The 16,402-nt window shown below is 44.7% G+C and overlaps 1 protein-coding gene across 2 annotated transcripts; it reads right to left on the bottom strand.

Annotated features, from left to right (window-relative positions):
* Positions 1–242: 242 nt before the first annotated feature.
* On the bottom strand, positions 243–14,610 carry cxxc1a (CXXC finger protein 1a). Of its 2 annotated transcripts, XR_009956173.1 has the most exons (15): positions 14,429–14,610; positions 13,197–13,438; positions 12,652–12,752; positions 12,228–12,355; positions 9,337–9,492; positions 8,143–8,325; positions 6,703–6,804; positions 4,849–5,066; positions 4,377–4,584; positions 4,081–4,191; positions 3,760–3,809; positions 3,570–3,666; positions 1,623–1,775; positions 960–1,222; positions 243–927 (listed from the first exon to the last, which is right to left on the bottom strand). XR_009956173.1 is itself a non-coding variant. In XM_037480754.2 (14 exons), the coding sequence occupies exons 1-14, from the start codon at positions 14,429–14,431 to the stop codon at positions 1,076–1,078; spliced, it is 1,899 nt and encodes a 632-aa protein (XP_037336651.2). In that variant the 5' UTR covers positions 14,432–14,610; the 3' UTR covers positions 244–1,075. The 2 variants fall into 2 exon arrangements, 1 of the variants encoding a protein (XP_037336651.2); XM_037480754.2 differs by having other exon boundaries at positions 244–1,222.
* Positions 14,611–16,402: the final 1,792 nt, after the last annotated feature.

The raw sequence follows: 16,402 nt of genomic DNA, 5'->3' as shown, positions 1-16,402 counted from the left end.
ATACTTGTACAACACAATCATTGAGATGATTGGACTCGTGATCCTCAGTGAGGAACCTTGATGAGATAAAAGGACTCATAGAACCAGTCATCTGTAACTTTGCTGTGGTTTTGTAGTTCCGGACTAAAACAATGTTTAAATTTTTTTATCAACACTTTAATCCGCATGAATAGCAAAAAAAAAGTTCAACAAAGAAAGAAGAAACAAATTAAAACATCAGATGTTAATTAAACATTTTGGGCAAAAAATAAAAAATGACATTGTGGTATAAAATTAGATAAAAGAAAAAAGTTTTAGTTCTTACTATCTACACATGTATCATTAAACAAGTGTTCAATATTTAATAAACATCATATGAATCAATACAGAAGACATAGACATTATTATACTGTATTATGTTTTGCAATAAAAGGTCAAAAATAATAAAAAAGACACTTTCAATTTGTGTTATTCTTGTATTGTTTAATGATTAATGTGTAACTGTTATAGTAATTTGCCAACATTGAGTTCTTATTGAGAAAGGGTCATTGTATAAACATCAAACATTCTGTCTTATTGATTATTGATGTACATAATAATATATTAAACGCTTGATTCTAGTGTTTTATCAGTAACAGCTTCAACTGGATCTCTGATGAATGTAGTACTTCAGGAATAAAACAGTATAAAAACATGGATATATTTCCTGAATATTCACAATATGATGTAAACACATCAAAGACCCCAAAACCAGAACATCAATGTCCTACTGTTCCAGGATCTGTTTTAGTTTCAGAACTTCAAAATAACAAACTTTCAAACACATTTAAAGTACAAATACACTTTGTATGCGTCCAGGGATTCTGTCTCTCCACCTGTCTGTCTCACTCTGTCCCTCTACTTGTCTACGTCTCTTTCCTGTGCGTATGTTTGTATACATCTATCTACCTGTCTACCTGTCCATCTATCTACCTGTCTACCTGTCCATCTATCTACCTGTCTACCTGTCCATCTATCTACCTGTCTACCTGTCCATCTATCTACCTGTCTACCTGTCCATCTATCTACCTGTCTACCTGTCCATCTATCTACCGGTCTACCTGTCCTTGGCACAGCGCAGGTCCGTTGTGATTGGGTCGTGTTGGATGGTCTGGTGAAGCATCAGAGCCAATAAACCGGCTCGGTTCGTCATCGCTGTCCTCAGATTCCTCTCCTGCTCAAACAGCTCGTCCAGCTTATACCACTAAGACACAGAAGGGGAGAGAGACAGAGAGAGTCAAAGAAGGAGACAGACATGCAGACAGGGTGAGAGCAAAAGAAACGGAGGGAGAGAGAGACAAGCAAATGGTAAGAGAGAGAGGCACAGGGTCAAAGAGACAGACATGTAAGGGGAGACAGGGACAGGGAGGATTGTCTATAGCAGTGGTCCCCAACCTTTTTTGCCTCACGGACCAGTTTCATGTTGGACAATATTCTGTTAGGAAACGTGTCCAGAGGGACAAGCGCATGTGATCGGGAGACGGTCATTTCTTTTAAAAAAGGAACATTTTTTTCTTCCATGTTTGCAGCGCGGTGGTTGGGGACGCTGGTCTATAGGACACTCGTCCCTCCTGTGAGCTGGTTGCTAATGAAGAACTCTTTACCACTCGGACTCTCTCAAGGTCCACTTCGGCTCGCCGGAGCTTCTCCCAACAATAATGCTTGTTACATTTTCTCTTTGAGAGACGGCAGAAGTCTCCAGTCGGCTGGAACACGTCTCTCACCAGAGGACAACCACACACCTCATCTGCTGGGACCTGAGAGGCAGACAGAAGAAAGACAGGGAAACAGCCACACATTTGATATGTTTATATTTTTTGATGTTGATGCTACTTCGTCCAGCTTATACCACCTCAACATCTCTGAACACTTGGCAATTAGCATGGACATTGAAACCTCCACCCCACCCACCCCCCACCCCTCCCTCTCCAGTAAACTGTCTCCCCTCCCCCACCGTCTGATAACCCCTTAAACCTCACCAACTATTAGAACAGACTCTGCTCCTGTTTGCACCACCTGGCTCCTGTTAAAACAAAACTCAGCCCCCTGGTATGCTCCTCAAGCACCACCTGTGTTCTGAACCCCATCCCATCCACTTTTGGACAGTTTCCCAGCGATCAGCTCACTCCTCATAGGCATCATCAACTCCTCCCTCCCGTTTCAGTTCCCCAAATACTCAAACTGGCTGCAATGACCCCCATTCTCAAGAAACCTGGACTCACCCCTGACGCCATGTCTGATTTCCTGCCCATCTCCAATCTCCCTCTTCTGTCAAAAATACTGGAACGTGCTTCGCCTCACAGCTTAAAAAACCACCTCCCTTCAAATAACCTGTACAAACCATTTCAATCTGGTTTCTGCCCACAACAAAGCACTGAAACAGCCCTCCTGAAAGTCACCAATGATCTCCTCCTCTCTTCAGACTCCGGCCACCTCAACATCCTCATCCCCCTCGACCTCACTGCCGCCCTCGACACCGTTAACCACTCGATCCTCCTCTCCCGCCTTGGATCCACCATTAACATCACCGGCGCTGCCCTCTCCTGGCTCAGATCTCACCTCACTGACCACATCAACAACTGCACCTCCTCCGCTGCCCCTTGGTCCCAAGGTGTCCCCCAGGGGCTCGGTGCTTGGTCCCCTCCTGTTCATCCTTTACCTGGTTCCCCTCCTTTACCTGGTCCCCTTTACATTACACCCATCACCCCTGCTACCATCTCCACCCTCAACTGTCTCAGTGAAATTAAATCCTGGATGCACATAAACTCAACTGTGACAAAACAGACTTCATCATCATCATCGACCCCAAATCCCTCACCAAAACCACCCATAACCTCCCCATCAACATTGAAAACTCTGTTCTGTCCCCCTCCCCTCACATCCGTGGCATCATCTTTGATAGTCACCTCACCCTCGAACGTCACGTCAATAACATCACCAGGACGCCCTTCCTCCATCTCAAAAGCGTTGCTTGCCTCCGTCCGTCACTCTCCTCCTCCACTGCCCACATTCTGATCCACTCGTTCCTCACTTCCAGACTTCATTACTGCAACCACATTCTTTACGGCTCCCCATCCAAAATCCTCAATAAACTCCAGTACATCCAGAACATCCAGAACTCCGCCGCGCGTCTGCTCACTCACACCTGCTCCCGTGACCACATCACCCCCGTCCTCCAGAACCTCCACTTTAAAACCCTCCTCCTCCCTCACAAAGCCCTTCACAACCAGCGCCCCCCCCCCCCCACCTCACCGACCTGCTCCGGAACCACTCTCCCTCCCGCTCCCTCCTGTCCACCCCACTCAGGACCAAGCAGAGGACCTGGAGCTTTCTCCACCGCTGCTCCCTGGAACTCATCAGAGGCTGCACTGATCTGTCAACTTCTAAGACACTATTCAAAACGCACCATTTTAGATCTGCTTTTAATGCTGTGTTTTTATATGATGTCTTTGTTTTATGTCCATTTTAACCATGTGAAGCGTTTTGAGTAGTTTGTAAAGCACTATATGAATAAAATGTTAATTGCCTGTCTCTCTACCTGTCTGACATACCTTTGGATCTCTAGAGTGTTCAGGACAGAGAACTTGCAGCCGCTTACAGTAGGTCTTACTCTGAAGATTGTACACGTCACAGAACAACCTGGTCGCCCTGAAACACAGACAGGCAAATGAGAGACAGACAGGTCTTTGTCCCACAGCAGTACCCTCTCCATAATACAGACAGACAGACCAGTGTTCTTACCCCTCAATTCGTGTTGGGTACATGGAGCCAAATGATGTCTGACTCTCATACTGTTGAATGCAGAGAGACAGATGGGCAGACAAAGACATTTAGATAGACCAAGACCCAGAGAGACAGAGACATATAGAGACAGAGACAGAGATTGAAAATAGTGATTAGACTGCATCACTATCTGAGAAATTAACTGCTTACTGTACCATCGCAGATGATTGTAAACATAGACGCAGCGTGTATTATGGGATGTATGTGATGGTATTATGAGATGTATGTGATGGTATTATGGGATGTCTGCGCTGCATCCATGAACAGGAACCAGCTGACCTTAGCGTAACATCGCTCCATGTGTCTCAGCGCCACCTTCGGATTGACGGGGTGACTGCAGGAAACACAGAAGACCTGGAGGTCTGTGTCCTCTCCATCCCCGTCAGTCACCTGGAGGGAGGGGAGACAGGGAGAGCAACAGGAAGAGAGACAGGAAGGGACACAGGGAAGCAGATAGGGTGAGAGACGGGTAGTAGGACAGGGAGGAAGACAGGGTGGAGACAGTAAGAGAATCAAACAGACAGAGAGACGTGATGAGTAAAGCTGCAAAGTGTATGTCTGCTCTCCTGTCTCACCTCCTCGTGGTGTTGGACCTGCTGCTGCTTGGCGTTGGCGATGATGCCTTCAAGCTCGTGGAAGCGTTTCTCCATCATTGTGAGGCGGAGCCTCGACGCCTGCTGCTCCTTCCTGATTCGCTCCAACTGTCTTCGCCCCATTTCCTCGGCAACGCACGGACTCTGCTGCCACTGCTGGATCCTCTGTGGGAGGATCTCATAGATACGACTGAGACAGACAGGGACACAGAGACACCGGCAGGGAAACAGACAGGGAGACAAGGAGAAAGACAGGGAGACAAAGACAGACAGACAAAAGAACAGGGAAGCAGAGAGACAGACAGAGAGACAGACAGACAGACAGACAGGGAGACATACATTGGTTTAATAGAAGGCTGAGCGGAAACAAACTCACTTATAGTGTTGTTGTTTTTTTGTGGTTGACTTTTGTGTTTTTGTCACTTGTGTGTGTTGTTATTGACGTATGACTCACTTGGCTGCAAGCTTCATGCCGCAGTCGTCAGAACAGTATTTTGAGTTTGCCCTCATTGGTACGACACATCCTGGTCCCAGACACTGGCGCACAGTTCCGCCTACTTCCTTAGTCCCGCCCTCTCCCCCTTGTTCACTGTGACGGACGCGCTCCTTGTGGCGCTGCTTGACTTTGTGACGACGAGGCTTCGCCTCCTCTTTAGGACCAGAGACAGACTTCTGTAGAGTAGCACAGGTGTGTTGGTGAAAGAATAACTACACACCAACAGGTGTGCTGAAGGAGGCAAGAGTTAACCCTCGCTGTCTCAGAGCAACTCCATGCTGCTAGAACTGCCTCTTTCTCCTCTGTCCTCGTTCTTCTGGACCGTTCTGCTGCATTTGACACAGTAAACCACCAGATTCTTATATACTCCATTCAGGAACTTGGTGTCAGGCTCTGCTCTCTCCCTTCTCTCGTCCTTGATGGTCGCACATACCAGGTAACTTGGAGAGGATCTGTGTCGGGACCTTGTCCTCTTACTACTGGAGTTCCTCAGGGCTCCGTCCTGGGTCCCCTCCTCTTCTCTATCTACACTAACTCTCTCGGCTCAGTTATTCGCTCACATGGTTTCGCCTACCACAGCTATGCTGATGACACCCAACTAATTCTCTCCTTCCCTCACACGGATCTCTGCCTGTCTGACTGACATCTCTCGGTCTGCTCACCTCCTGAAGATCAACCCCGACAAGACTGAACTACTTCTCTTCCCCAGAAAAGACTCTCCGACCCAGGACCTGACTGTTAGCTTTGGCAACTCTGTGTTAATGTCCACTCTGACTAATAAGAACCTCAGTGTGACACTTGACTCCCAAGATCACAGCGACAACACGATCTTGTAGGTCTACGCTCTACAACATCAGGAGAATACGACCCCTTCTCACTTAGTGTTAATTTCAAAAACTATGACAAAAAATATTGTTAATTTGTTAATTTGCCTTGCAAATCAATGCTTTGTTACTTGTTAAAAGCTAAATCCTTTCATGTAATGATTTTAAAATGTCATTTATATCAGCTCACACACACACTTCATCCATTTGTTCTTGGCCGCTTTGTTAAATTTTAGAACCCATTGTGGCCCACGAGTCAAAATGTTTGCCCCCCCTGCTATAGAGCGATCCTAGGAGGGATATCTAATGGACAACTTAAGTACTGTAAGCTAGAATATTATGCAGCTGTAGACACAATACAGGGGGTCTGGGCCTGAGAAGGGAAGAAAAGGAGTTTAATGTGGCTATTAAAAGAGACTAAAACTAGACTAAAATGTAATTAGTTTTTGTCGACAAAAACTAGACAAAAACTAAGGAAAACTAACTACAGAAAGGGGTGCAGGTACTGATTCAAGCTCTTGTCATCTCCTTGACGATTGTAACTCTCCTGGCAGGTCTCCCTGCTCCATTCCACCTCTGCAGCTCATCCAGAATGTAGCAGCTCCACTGGTCTTTAACCTTCCTAAGTTCTCCCACACTATTCCACTCCTCCTCTCTTCACTGGTTACCAGTGGCGTAGCATGCTGTGAATGGATGGGGTCCAGTCTCCATCCAGGACATGGTCAAAACCTCCATCCCAACATCAAGCTGCTTGTTCCTCCCTCACAAACCCACTGCAAACCTTAAATATCACTTTCTTGTTTTTTGTTCCTTTGGTTGAAATGCACTTATTGTAAGTCGCTTTGGATAAAAGCATCAGCTAAATGACATGTGATGGAATGTAAAGTAATGAGGGTAAACGCTCAAATATCTGAAAACAAAAGGCAGTGATCCTAATCTCCTTATGGTCCACATCATGACGAGCATCATGAGTTTGAACCGTCCTCACCTTCTTCTCAGTCTTCTTCTCTGGCCGCTTGACATGTTTCACCTTCACCGCCTTCTTTCTCAGGGAGTCCAACTGTTCATCCTCTTCCTCAGTGTGCCACACCTGCAACAATTCAATTCATTTTATTCTGTATAGCCCAAAATCACTATTTAATAATTAGCCTCAGAGTGCTTGCAGTCTGTACACATGCAACATCCTCTGTCCTGAAACATTTAGATTGGCACAGGAAAAGCTGAAAAACTTCAACAGGGAGAAGAAAGGGGAAAAACCTTAGTGAGAACGGCCTCCCGAGATGGGCAGACTACAGGATGAACAATGTAAAAGATGCCTCCACCTCATATGACAGAAATGATTCAATTATTGAGAGTAGTAAGCCGGACCACTGCAGGTAGAACCACCGTCAGGTAGAACCACCGTCAGGTAGAACCACCGTCAGGTAGAACCACTGCAGGTAGAACCACCGTCAGGTAGAACCACCGTCTACAGAAGCCTATGGGGAGGGAAATCATTTCAGGAAGGAAGTGAAGTTGGTATTGTTGGTTTATGATGACAGTAAAAGTAATGTGATATTTATATTATAGTAGCATCAGCTGGTGTCAGCAGGGTAATGGCAGGAATCGGGTCCAGATATAAACATGATCTACAGAAACCTGTGAGGCGAGAAAACACAAAAACTCTATGCAAGAAGCTGAATTAGTGATGTGCATCATTGAGATTGTGAATCATTATAGAAAGAGTGAGAGAGGAGCTTGTGTGTCCTACGAAGTCCTCCAGCAGTCTAAGCCTAGAGCAGCTTAGCTAAGGGCTGGTCCAAACTAACTTGAGCCAGCCCTAACCATAAGGTACCAAAGAGGAAGGTATCAAGCTTCATCTTAAATGAGATGACTGTGTCTGCATTCCTGCAAACCTAAAGGTGTGAAAAAGGCATAAACGGCGCCGCTAAATGACGCCATCGCCTGATTTGAATAATTGTAATGGACTACAGCTGGGACCACTGCAGTACGAGAAGCTTATACAGGAGTAATATGATCCCTTTTATTAGTTCTTGTTAGTACAGGTGCTGCAGCATTCTGAATCAACTGGAGAGGTTTAAGAGACTTAGAAGAGCAGCCTGATAACAAAGAACTGCTGAAATCGAGTCTAGAAGTAAAATAACGCATTAAGTAATCTCTCTGCATCACTTGAGACAGGAAGTTGATTTACAACATATTAGGTAGGATGAAGTCTGCTTCATCTGAGAGATAAAGGACACATCCTGGTCAAAGAGGACTCAAGATTCTTTACTGCCGGATACCAGAGCCATTCCATCCAGAGAAACTACACCACCAGACAGCTGACATCAACACAACCTGTTTTGTCTGATTTCAACAGGAGAAAGTTGTTATCCAACAGGAAGACGCATCACACTACAGAAAGCTGATTGGTAGGACACGTACTGACCAAGTCTTTGTATCCGGCGGCCTTGTACTGCTCGTAGAGCTCCAACTCGCTCTCGCTGAAGGCCACCTCTTCATCCTCATCCTCCTCGTCCTCCTCTGTCTGATGCCCCGCCTCTGTCTGTGTCAGGCCACGCCCCCTGACGCAGCTGCGACTCATCTCCTCCTCTTTGACTCGTAGCATCTTCTACTCAGTGATCAATAAATAATGAATTCTTACACCACAATAAGTTGTTGACAGAATAATGACTCATCATCCATAAAACATCTTTAATATCTGTATGATCAAATTAATTATATGAAGTTTATGATCTTAATCACTTGGACAAAATCAGAACAAAGAAATGGTAGAGACCTGTCAATCAAAAACATCATGCTGTATTGAAGAAGGCTTGAAACTAAAGACTGAGACCATAAACTCATGTTTACAATGTTTACTGAGGGAATAAATCAAGAGAGAAGTAGAGTAATTTCCTCATAGTCGTCTATGGGACCAGAGGAGTCGCCCCCTGCTGGTCACTACACAGAAGTAGAGTCATTTCCTCATAGACGTCTATGGGACCAGAGGAGTCGCCCCCTGCTGGTCACTACACAGAAGTAGAGTCATTTCCTCATAGACGTCTATGGGACCAGAGGAGTCGCCCCCTGCTGGTCACTACACAGAAGTAGAGTCATTTCCTCATAGACGTCTATGGGACCAGAGGAGTCGCCCCCTGCTGGTCACTGCACAGAAGTAGAGTCATTCCCTCATAGACGTCTATGGGACCAGAGGAGTCGCCCCCTGCTGGTCACTGCACAGAAGTAGAGTCATTTCCTCATAGACGTCTATGGGACCAGAGGAGTCGCCCCCTGCTGGTCACTGCACAGAAGTAGAGTCATTTCCTCATAGACGTCTATGGGACCAGAGGAGTCGCCCCCCTGCTCGTCACACAGAATAATGCTTTATCTCATTAAGACTCGGTTTGTCTCCTGGTAAAAATATATATAATATAATATGTGTTAACACATCACCTCTTTTGATAATACAAAGCAGAAGGAGTGATGCTGTTGTACCATGTGATGGACGGCAGAGTGAAGATATGTTGTCATGGTAACTAACATGAACAAGAGCGTTTTGACAATGAAAAGGGATTGATATATCTAAAATATAAATATGCATACATATATATTTAAATATATTCATGAACCTGAGACTCACCCGAGCCCGGACCTCACACTGTCGCTGACGACACTTCTGTCGGATCTTGTTTGGACCACCGAACTTCTTCATGTCTTTGCAGAAGTCGCACAGGGCGCAGTCCTCCGTCCTCAGGCATGCGTCACACTCCCCACACATCCGGGCCGAGCGCTTGATCTGAAATACGGGCATGAAAACACCAATCACACCAGAGAGATGATTGTAAAACACATTAAAACATAACAACCCAAACTATTTAATAACTATTATTGTCTGAACCGCTCTACTTTTTGTTTACTCATACTTTCAGCTACAGAAACCGTTCAGGTATCAAGATACTCAGCTCTTTTGGGGGAAGGATGCTGTGACTTTTCCTGTTTCTATCTCGCATGGTTTTTGAGATATTAAGCAATATTCATTGTCATTGTTTTTACAATGACTTTGTATGGGTCAACCCCAGATCGGAAGGTTGGTGGGTCGATCCTCATTCTCCATGTTGATGTGTTGAACTTAAAAACGTTCTGCTTCCTCCTACTTTGAGTTACAGACATTTCAGCTTTAAAATGTGGACCAACCCTTAAACTATTACTGAATGATGCAGCTTTTATATACACTCACCGGCCACTTTATTAGGTACCCCATGCTAGTAACGGGTTGGACCCCCTTTTGCCTTTAGAACTGCCTCAATTCTTCGTGGCATAGATTCAACAAGGTGCTGGAAGCATTCCTCAGGGAGTTTGGTCCATATTGACATGATGGCATCACACAGTTGCCGCAGATTTGTCGGCTGCACATCCATGATGCGAATCTCCCGTTCCACCACATCCCAAAGATGCTCTATTGGATTGAGATCTGGTGATTGTGGAGGCCATTTGAGTACAGCGAACTCATTGTCATGTTCAAGAAACCAGTCTGAGATGATTCCAGCTTTATGACATGGCGCATTATCCTGCTGAAAGTAGCCATCAGAAGTTGGGTACATTGTGGTCATAAAGGGATGGACATGGTCAGCAACAATACTCAGGTAGGCTGTGGCGTTGCAACGATGCTCAATTGGTACCAAGGGGCCCAAAGAGTGCCAAGAAAATATTCCCCACACCATGACACCACCACCACCAGCCTGAACCGTTGATACAAGGCAGGATGGATCCATGCTTTCATGTTGTAGACGCCAAATTCTGACCCTACCATCCGAATGTCGCAGCAGAAATCGAGACTCATCAGACCAGGCAACGTTTTTCCAATCTTCTATTGTCCAATTTCGATGAGCTTGTGCAAATTGTAGCCTCAGTTTCCTGTTCTTAGCTGAAAGGAGTGGCACCCGGTGTGGTCTTCTGCTGCTGTAGCCCATCTGCCTCAAAGTTCGACGTACTGTGCGTTCAGAGATGCTCTTATGCCCACCTTGGTTGTAACGGGTGGTTATTTGAGTCACTGTTGCCCTTCTATCAGCTCGAACCAGTCTGGCCATTCTCCTCTGACCTCTGGCATCAACAAGGCATTTCCGCCCACAGAACTGCCGCTCACTGGATGTTTTTTCTTTTTCGGACCATTCTCTGTAAATCCTAGAGATGGTTGTGCGTGAAAATCCCAGTAGATTAGCAGTTTCTGAAATACTCAGACCAGCCCTTCTGGCACCAACAATCATGCCACGTTCAAAGTCACTCAAATCACCTTTCTTCCCCATACTGATGCTCGGTTTGAACTGCAGGAGATTGTCTTGACTCTGGCCCTTTCTCAATATGCGTTCTTGTGTGGACTTTTGTTCTTGTGGACTCGTGAAACGTCATCAGTCGCAGCCCGAGTACTTTAGTACTCTAAAGTCCGCATCTGGCCGAGAACGGTCATAATACCCGGATGTGACTCGCCCCGCCCATTTTACCGGGCATGCATCGGAGCAGGCTCGTCTGTTCTTGTGAGAGCCAAATATCCCAGAATACATTTCACCTCAGCAACAGGCAACAACGACAGAGGAAAATAAACACAACTTTATGTCGAAGTTTATAAATACTACTTTTTTAAAGTAACGTAATGTAATTTTCTGACTGAATAGTAAAATATTTAAGTCAAAAACTAAAATAAAAACGTATTAGCAAGACCAGCTGACGTGGTGACGTCATCAAGTCAGCTGCTGTTCCAATTGCGGAAATGTCCGTTCTCCGTTCTCCCGAACCTGCGAGTCAGGACTCCCGAGTCTGTCTCCCGAGTCTATTCTCGCGGGAACGCGAGTCCGTTCTCGCCGTCTTAGGTATTGAGAAACGGCCAATGTCTACATGCCTAAATGCACTGAGTTGCCGCCATGTGATTGGCTGCTTAGAAATTAAGTGTTAACGAGCAGTTGGACAGGTGTACCTAATAAAGTGGCCGGTGAGTGTATACAGCGGGTGAAATAAGTATTGAACACGTCACCATTTTTCTCAGTAAATATATTTCCAAAGGAGCTATTTACAAAGTATTGCATAAATATCAGTAAGCGTGTTAAATACTTTTCTTTGTCATTTCACATTATTACACATAACTTTATTTCTGAACTTCTTTGTTTTGGTTTGGTTTTTGTATGTATGCATTACTTGGTTGTTACTAACATCTGGTGAAAATTTCATGTCAATAAGCTCCTTTGGAAATATATTTACTGAGAAAAATGGTGACTTGTTCAATACTTATTTCACCCGCTGTAACGTTACACCTTTTTAACCATTACTGCTTGCAGCTTTTGCTTATTTCTTTGGTGAACCTTTAAAATATAGGAACCATTTAAATGACCCTCTGGTCTATGGAACCCTTCCCTAGAGGAGAGGAACAGACGGGTAGGGAGACATTCAGACAGGGAGAGGGACAGACGGGTAGAGGGACAGACAGGTGGAGAGACATTCAGACACCTGTATGAACCGGCCCTAGTTGGTCTAGTAGGATACCTGTGAGCCCCGCCTCTTGTCAATCCTGGCATTGGGAGTTGATGTCCCGTCTCCCGTCTCCCTCTCGAATTCTTTCTCCTCCTTGGTCTTCTTCAGGCGGTATTTAATCTCTAGAGATGCATCTTTGTCTGCAGGGGACAAAATATGAGACTAACACGCAGCTAAAGGCTAACACAAAGCTAACAAATGGAAATCATACAGCTAACAGTTAACACAGGGATATATACAGCTAACAGCTAACTAACAGACAGCTAAAAGCCAACACAGCTAACATAGAGTGAATAGCTAACACAAAGCTAACACAGAGCTAACCGCTAATATAGAGTGAATAGCTAACACATACCGAACAGCTAACACAGAGCTAACAGCTAACACAAAGCTAACACAGAGCGAACAGCTAACACAGATGATTTAGTTCACTGACCTCGACATAATGGACAAAACCAAACTCTGATGGATTTAGCTGCCTTCTCTGAAACTCCAACACAGCGTCCATGAAACCACTCAGTGCAACAGTCACAGCCTCTGGCAGACAGACAAGTAGAGGGACAAACAGGTAGGGAGACATTCAGACAGGGAGAGGGACAGACATACAGGTAGACAGGTAAAGGGACAGGCAGAGAGGCGGACAGATAGGTAGAGGGACAGACAGGTAGGAAGACATTCAGACAGGGAAAAGGACAGAGACGGACAGACCGGTGGAGAGACATTCAGACGGAGAGAGACAGACAGGTAGAGTGACAGATATGTAGAGGGACAGGAAGATAGGTAGGGAGACATTCAGACAGGGAAAGGGACAGAGACAGGTAGAGAGACAGGCAGAGAGGCAAACAGATAGGTAGAGGGACAGGTAGGCAGACATTCAGACAGGGAGAGAGGTGGACAGATAGGTGGAGGGACAGACAAGTTAGTGTCAATGTTCTGAAGTCCTCTGGTGCCTCATATGTTGATAAACTGGAGGTTGTTTACATCATGAAACAGTTGATTTCTGGTTTCCTGCAGACACAATAAAGTGGCCCTTTAGGGATCTTCATGGAAACCTTTCCTTCCTCAGCACTTCCTCTAATTCCAACTCCTGCTCCTCCATCTACATCTTCAGCTCCACCTCCTCTTCCTCCTCCACCTCCATTTCCCCCTCCAACACCTTCATCTCCACCTCTTCCTCCGCCATCCTCGTACAGCCTTCGCTCAGGTCCTGCAGCCTCCTCCGACTGAGAAAAAAGAGAAACAGGAGAGCAGATCAAAGGAAAACCACACCTGACCTAGGTCTATATGAAAGACGACCAGTATTATAGACCATATATACCATATATTATAAACTAGGACTAAAATCAAATCAGATCCACAGTAAAAACCAATAGTCTATTTAACCAGGACTAACATTGGACTAGATCTACTTTAAACCAGGACTAACATGAGACAGGTATATACATAATACCTCATTAGTCTGATTAAACCAGACCACCTCAGGTCTACATGAAAGACCACCAGTATTATAGACCACTGGTCTTACTAAACCAACATCAGACAGGTCTACGTGAAAGACCACCATTATTATAGACCACTGGTCTTACTAAACCAGGACTAAAATCAAATCCGATCTACAGTAAAAACCAATAGTCTATTTAACCAGGACTAACATTGGACTAGATCTACTTTAAACCAGGACTAACATGAGACAGGTATATACATAATACCTCACTTGTCTGATTAAACCAGACCGCCTCAGGTCTACATGAAAGACCAGCAGTATTATAGACCACTGGTCTTACTAAACCAGGACCAACATCAGACAGGTCTACATGAAAGACCAGCAGTATTATAGACCACTGGTCTTACTAAACCAGGACCAACATCAGACAGGTCTACGTGAAAGACCAGCAGTATTATAGACCACTGGTCTTACTAAACCAGGACTAACATCAGACAGGTCTACATGAAAGCCGGACCTTTGTACCAGTCGGACTCTGCTGCGCTTCACACGTGTGGCTTCATAACAAAAGAGAAAACCAGGTTCCTCGGCGCTGTCCTTAAATCCAGGTTAATTTGTGGTTAGTCGGTGCGTTTGTTCCAGGACAAAACCAGACTTTAAATTCTCTGTCATGTGCGTGATGCTGCGGGTTCAGAGGCTCCAGATGCTCCGTTATTGTCCTCCATCAGTGAAACATCTGCCTGTGAAGAACTACACGAGGAAAACTCACCATGAGGAGGCTGCAGCTGCTTCAGACGCACAAGAAGAAACGGTCCTGATCCTCAGCAGACCTCCGGTTACATTTCACTCATGTTTCATTCACAACAAAATGCGTTTAAAGTCTTTGTTTTACGCTGAATGGGCTTCGTCTTCTTCTTCTGTGCGCTGGATTAAAGCCGCGGGACTGAGATGGAGTCCACTGCGGCGTCCCTGTTGGATGGAGACGGAATTACATCCTTTACAAAAACAATAATAATTATATTAATAGTGATAATTAATAGTGATGTGTGGCCTCTACGCTAATTATATATGGGAATGATAAGAAATAATAATAATAGTTATTATAATTAGAATATAACCCCCTTAAATGTTAAATGTGTCTGTGTAGAGATTAAGAGGCAGGAAATTTCGTGCAACTGTTGATCAGTTTATTAATAAAGGAACAAAAGTGAACATTAACGTTGGTTCAGAACTCAGCCGCCCGACTCCTCACCAGCACTGAAAAACGTCAACATATCACCCCAGTTCTGGCTTCACTCCACTGGCTTCCCATCCGCTATCGCATCAATTTCAAACTCCTCTTGACTGCTTTCAAATCTCTTCATGGTCTGGCCCCCATCTACCTGTTTGATCTTCTCCACAACCATTCCTCTTCCAGAGCACTACAGTCAGCAGACCAAATGCGGCTGGTAGAACCCAGGGCCAAGCTGAAAACTAGGGGGGAAAGAGCCTTTTCAGTGGCAGCCCCTAAGACTCTGGAACTGCCTCCCCCTCCACATCTGTTCTGAGCTCAGTCTCTAGATGTTTTTAAGTCCCTACCAACCTCTTTTCACTTGCCTTTGGCTAGTGTCTCCCTTTATGCCCCTGTGATTTTTTAAATGTTATTTTACTGCATTTTCTTAACTTATTTTAACTGTAGCCCTTCTTTTGTTTTGTGCCTACCTTATTACACTTTGTTGTGAAGCGCTTTATAAATAAAATTGACATTGACATTGACATTAAACTTGAAAAATAAAACAGATGAAATAGATTCAAGCAAATCACAAAAAGTGAATGACGTTTATTTGTCTGTGTTTGAGGTATTAAGTATTGATTTCTATACACATATCCAAGATATTATTCTCTGCATGTTTAAACCCATATATTTTTGGATACTATGTCTTTAAGTATTATTGATATTACTACTATTATCATTACAAATGTTACTATTACTATTATAGTTATGTATGCATTAATAACTACAATATAGAAAAATCATAAATAACACAGAAAACATCAATACAAGCCGAAGTTACAGACAGAAGTTTAAATGACTAAATGAATACAGGGAGCAGGAAGACCTGACAAAGCTTCTTGGTGTAACAGAAGCTTTAATACACATCAGAGAGGTCTGTGTTGTCCAATCAGAAGACCCCCCTGCACAAGGAAGTTCAGCAGGAAAACAGATGTTGTAGGAAAACACCCTTAATCCTCCCTCAATGTGACCCAGGCAATCATGTGTTGACAGACAGAAGGAAAGACAACAAATGAATTAATAAAAGAACACGTTCCAGCTATAAAAACACAATGCCATCGTGGACTAGTTTAGGTTACAGGGTTCCCAACAAAGGTCACACACCAAGTTCCTGAGTGTGCATATCGACCAATTCTCCTCAACAACTTCCTGTGTGACATCACAAGGTAACATCATGGCTGGATTGTAATTCTCAAATGTGCTTAGGACGGTTCCTTTTTGAGTGAAATGAAAAGACCCGACCCAAACTCTGTACGAGAGAAGAACTTTGGTGGAGAAACTAGAGGTGAAACAGCTGTACCCAGATGAGCCTGACCTCACAACGGGCCGGTGTGAAAGGGAAGCCGTACACACAGCGCTTCTGTAGAGACTTCTACACCGGGGTGTTTAGCTAGCTAGTTAGCTACATGCTAACGGCGTATAGTCGTGCAGCGCGCGCATGACGTCACCGTGTTAAAGTTCAAGGCTGGA

This window comes from Pungitius pungitius, chromosome 1 (assembly GCF_949316345.1).
Source record: "Pungitius pungitius chromosome 1, fPunPun2.1, whole genome shotgun sequence".
NCBI lineage: Eukaryota > Metazoa > Chordata > Actinopteri > Perciformes > Gasterosteidae > Pungitius > Pungitius pungitius.
The sequence above is the reverse complement of the archived record's forward strand: the minus strand, read 5'-3'. Positions and strand labels throughout refer to the sequence as shown.

Bases quoted from the DNA above. Each gene is read 5' to 3' on its own strand.
- cxxc1a (XM_037480754.2), bottom strand. The intron at 8,326-9,336 runs GTGAGTCTCAGG...ATCACTGAGTAG, and splicing joins AGTGTGAGGTCCGGGCTCGG to AAGATGCTACGAGTCAAAGA. The intron at 5,067-6,702 runs GTGAGGACGGTT...GCTACTCTACAG, and splicing joins AGAAGAAGACTGAGAAGAAG to AAGTCTGTCTCTGGTCCTAA.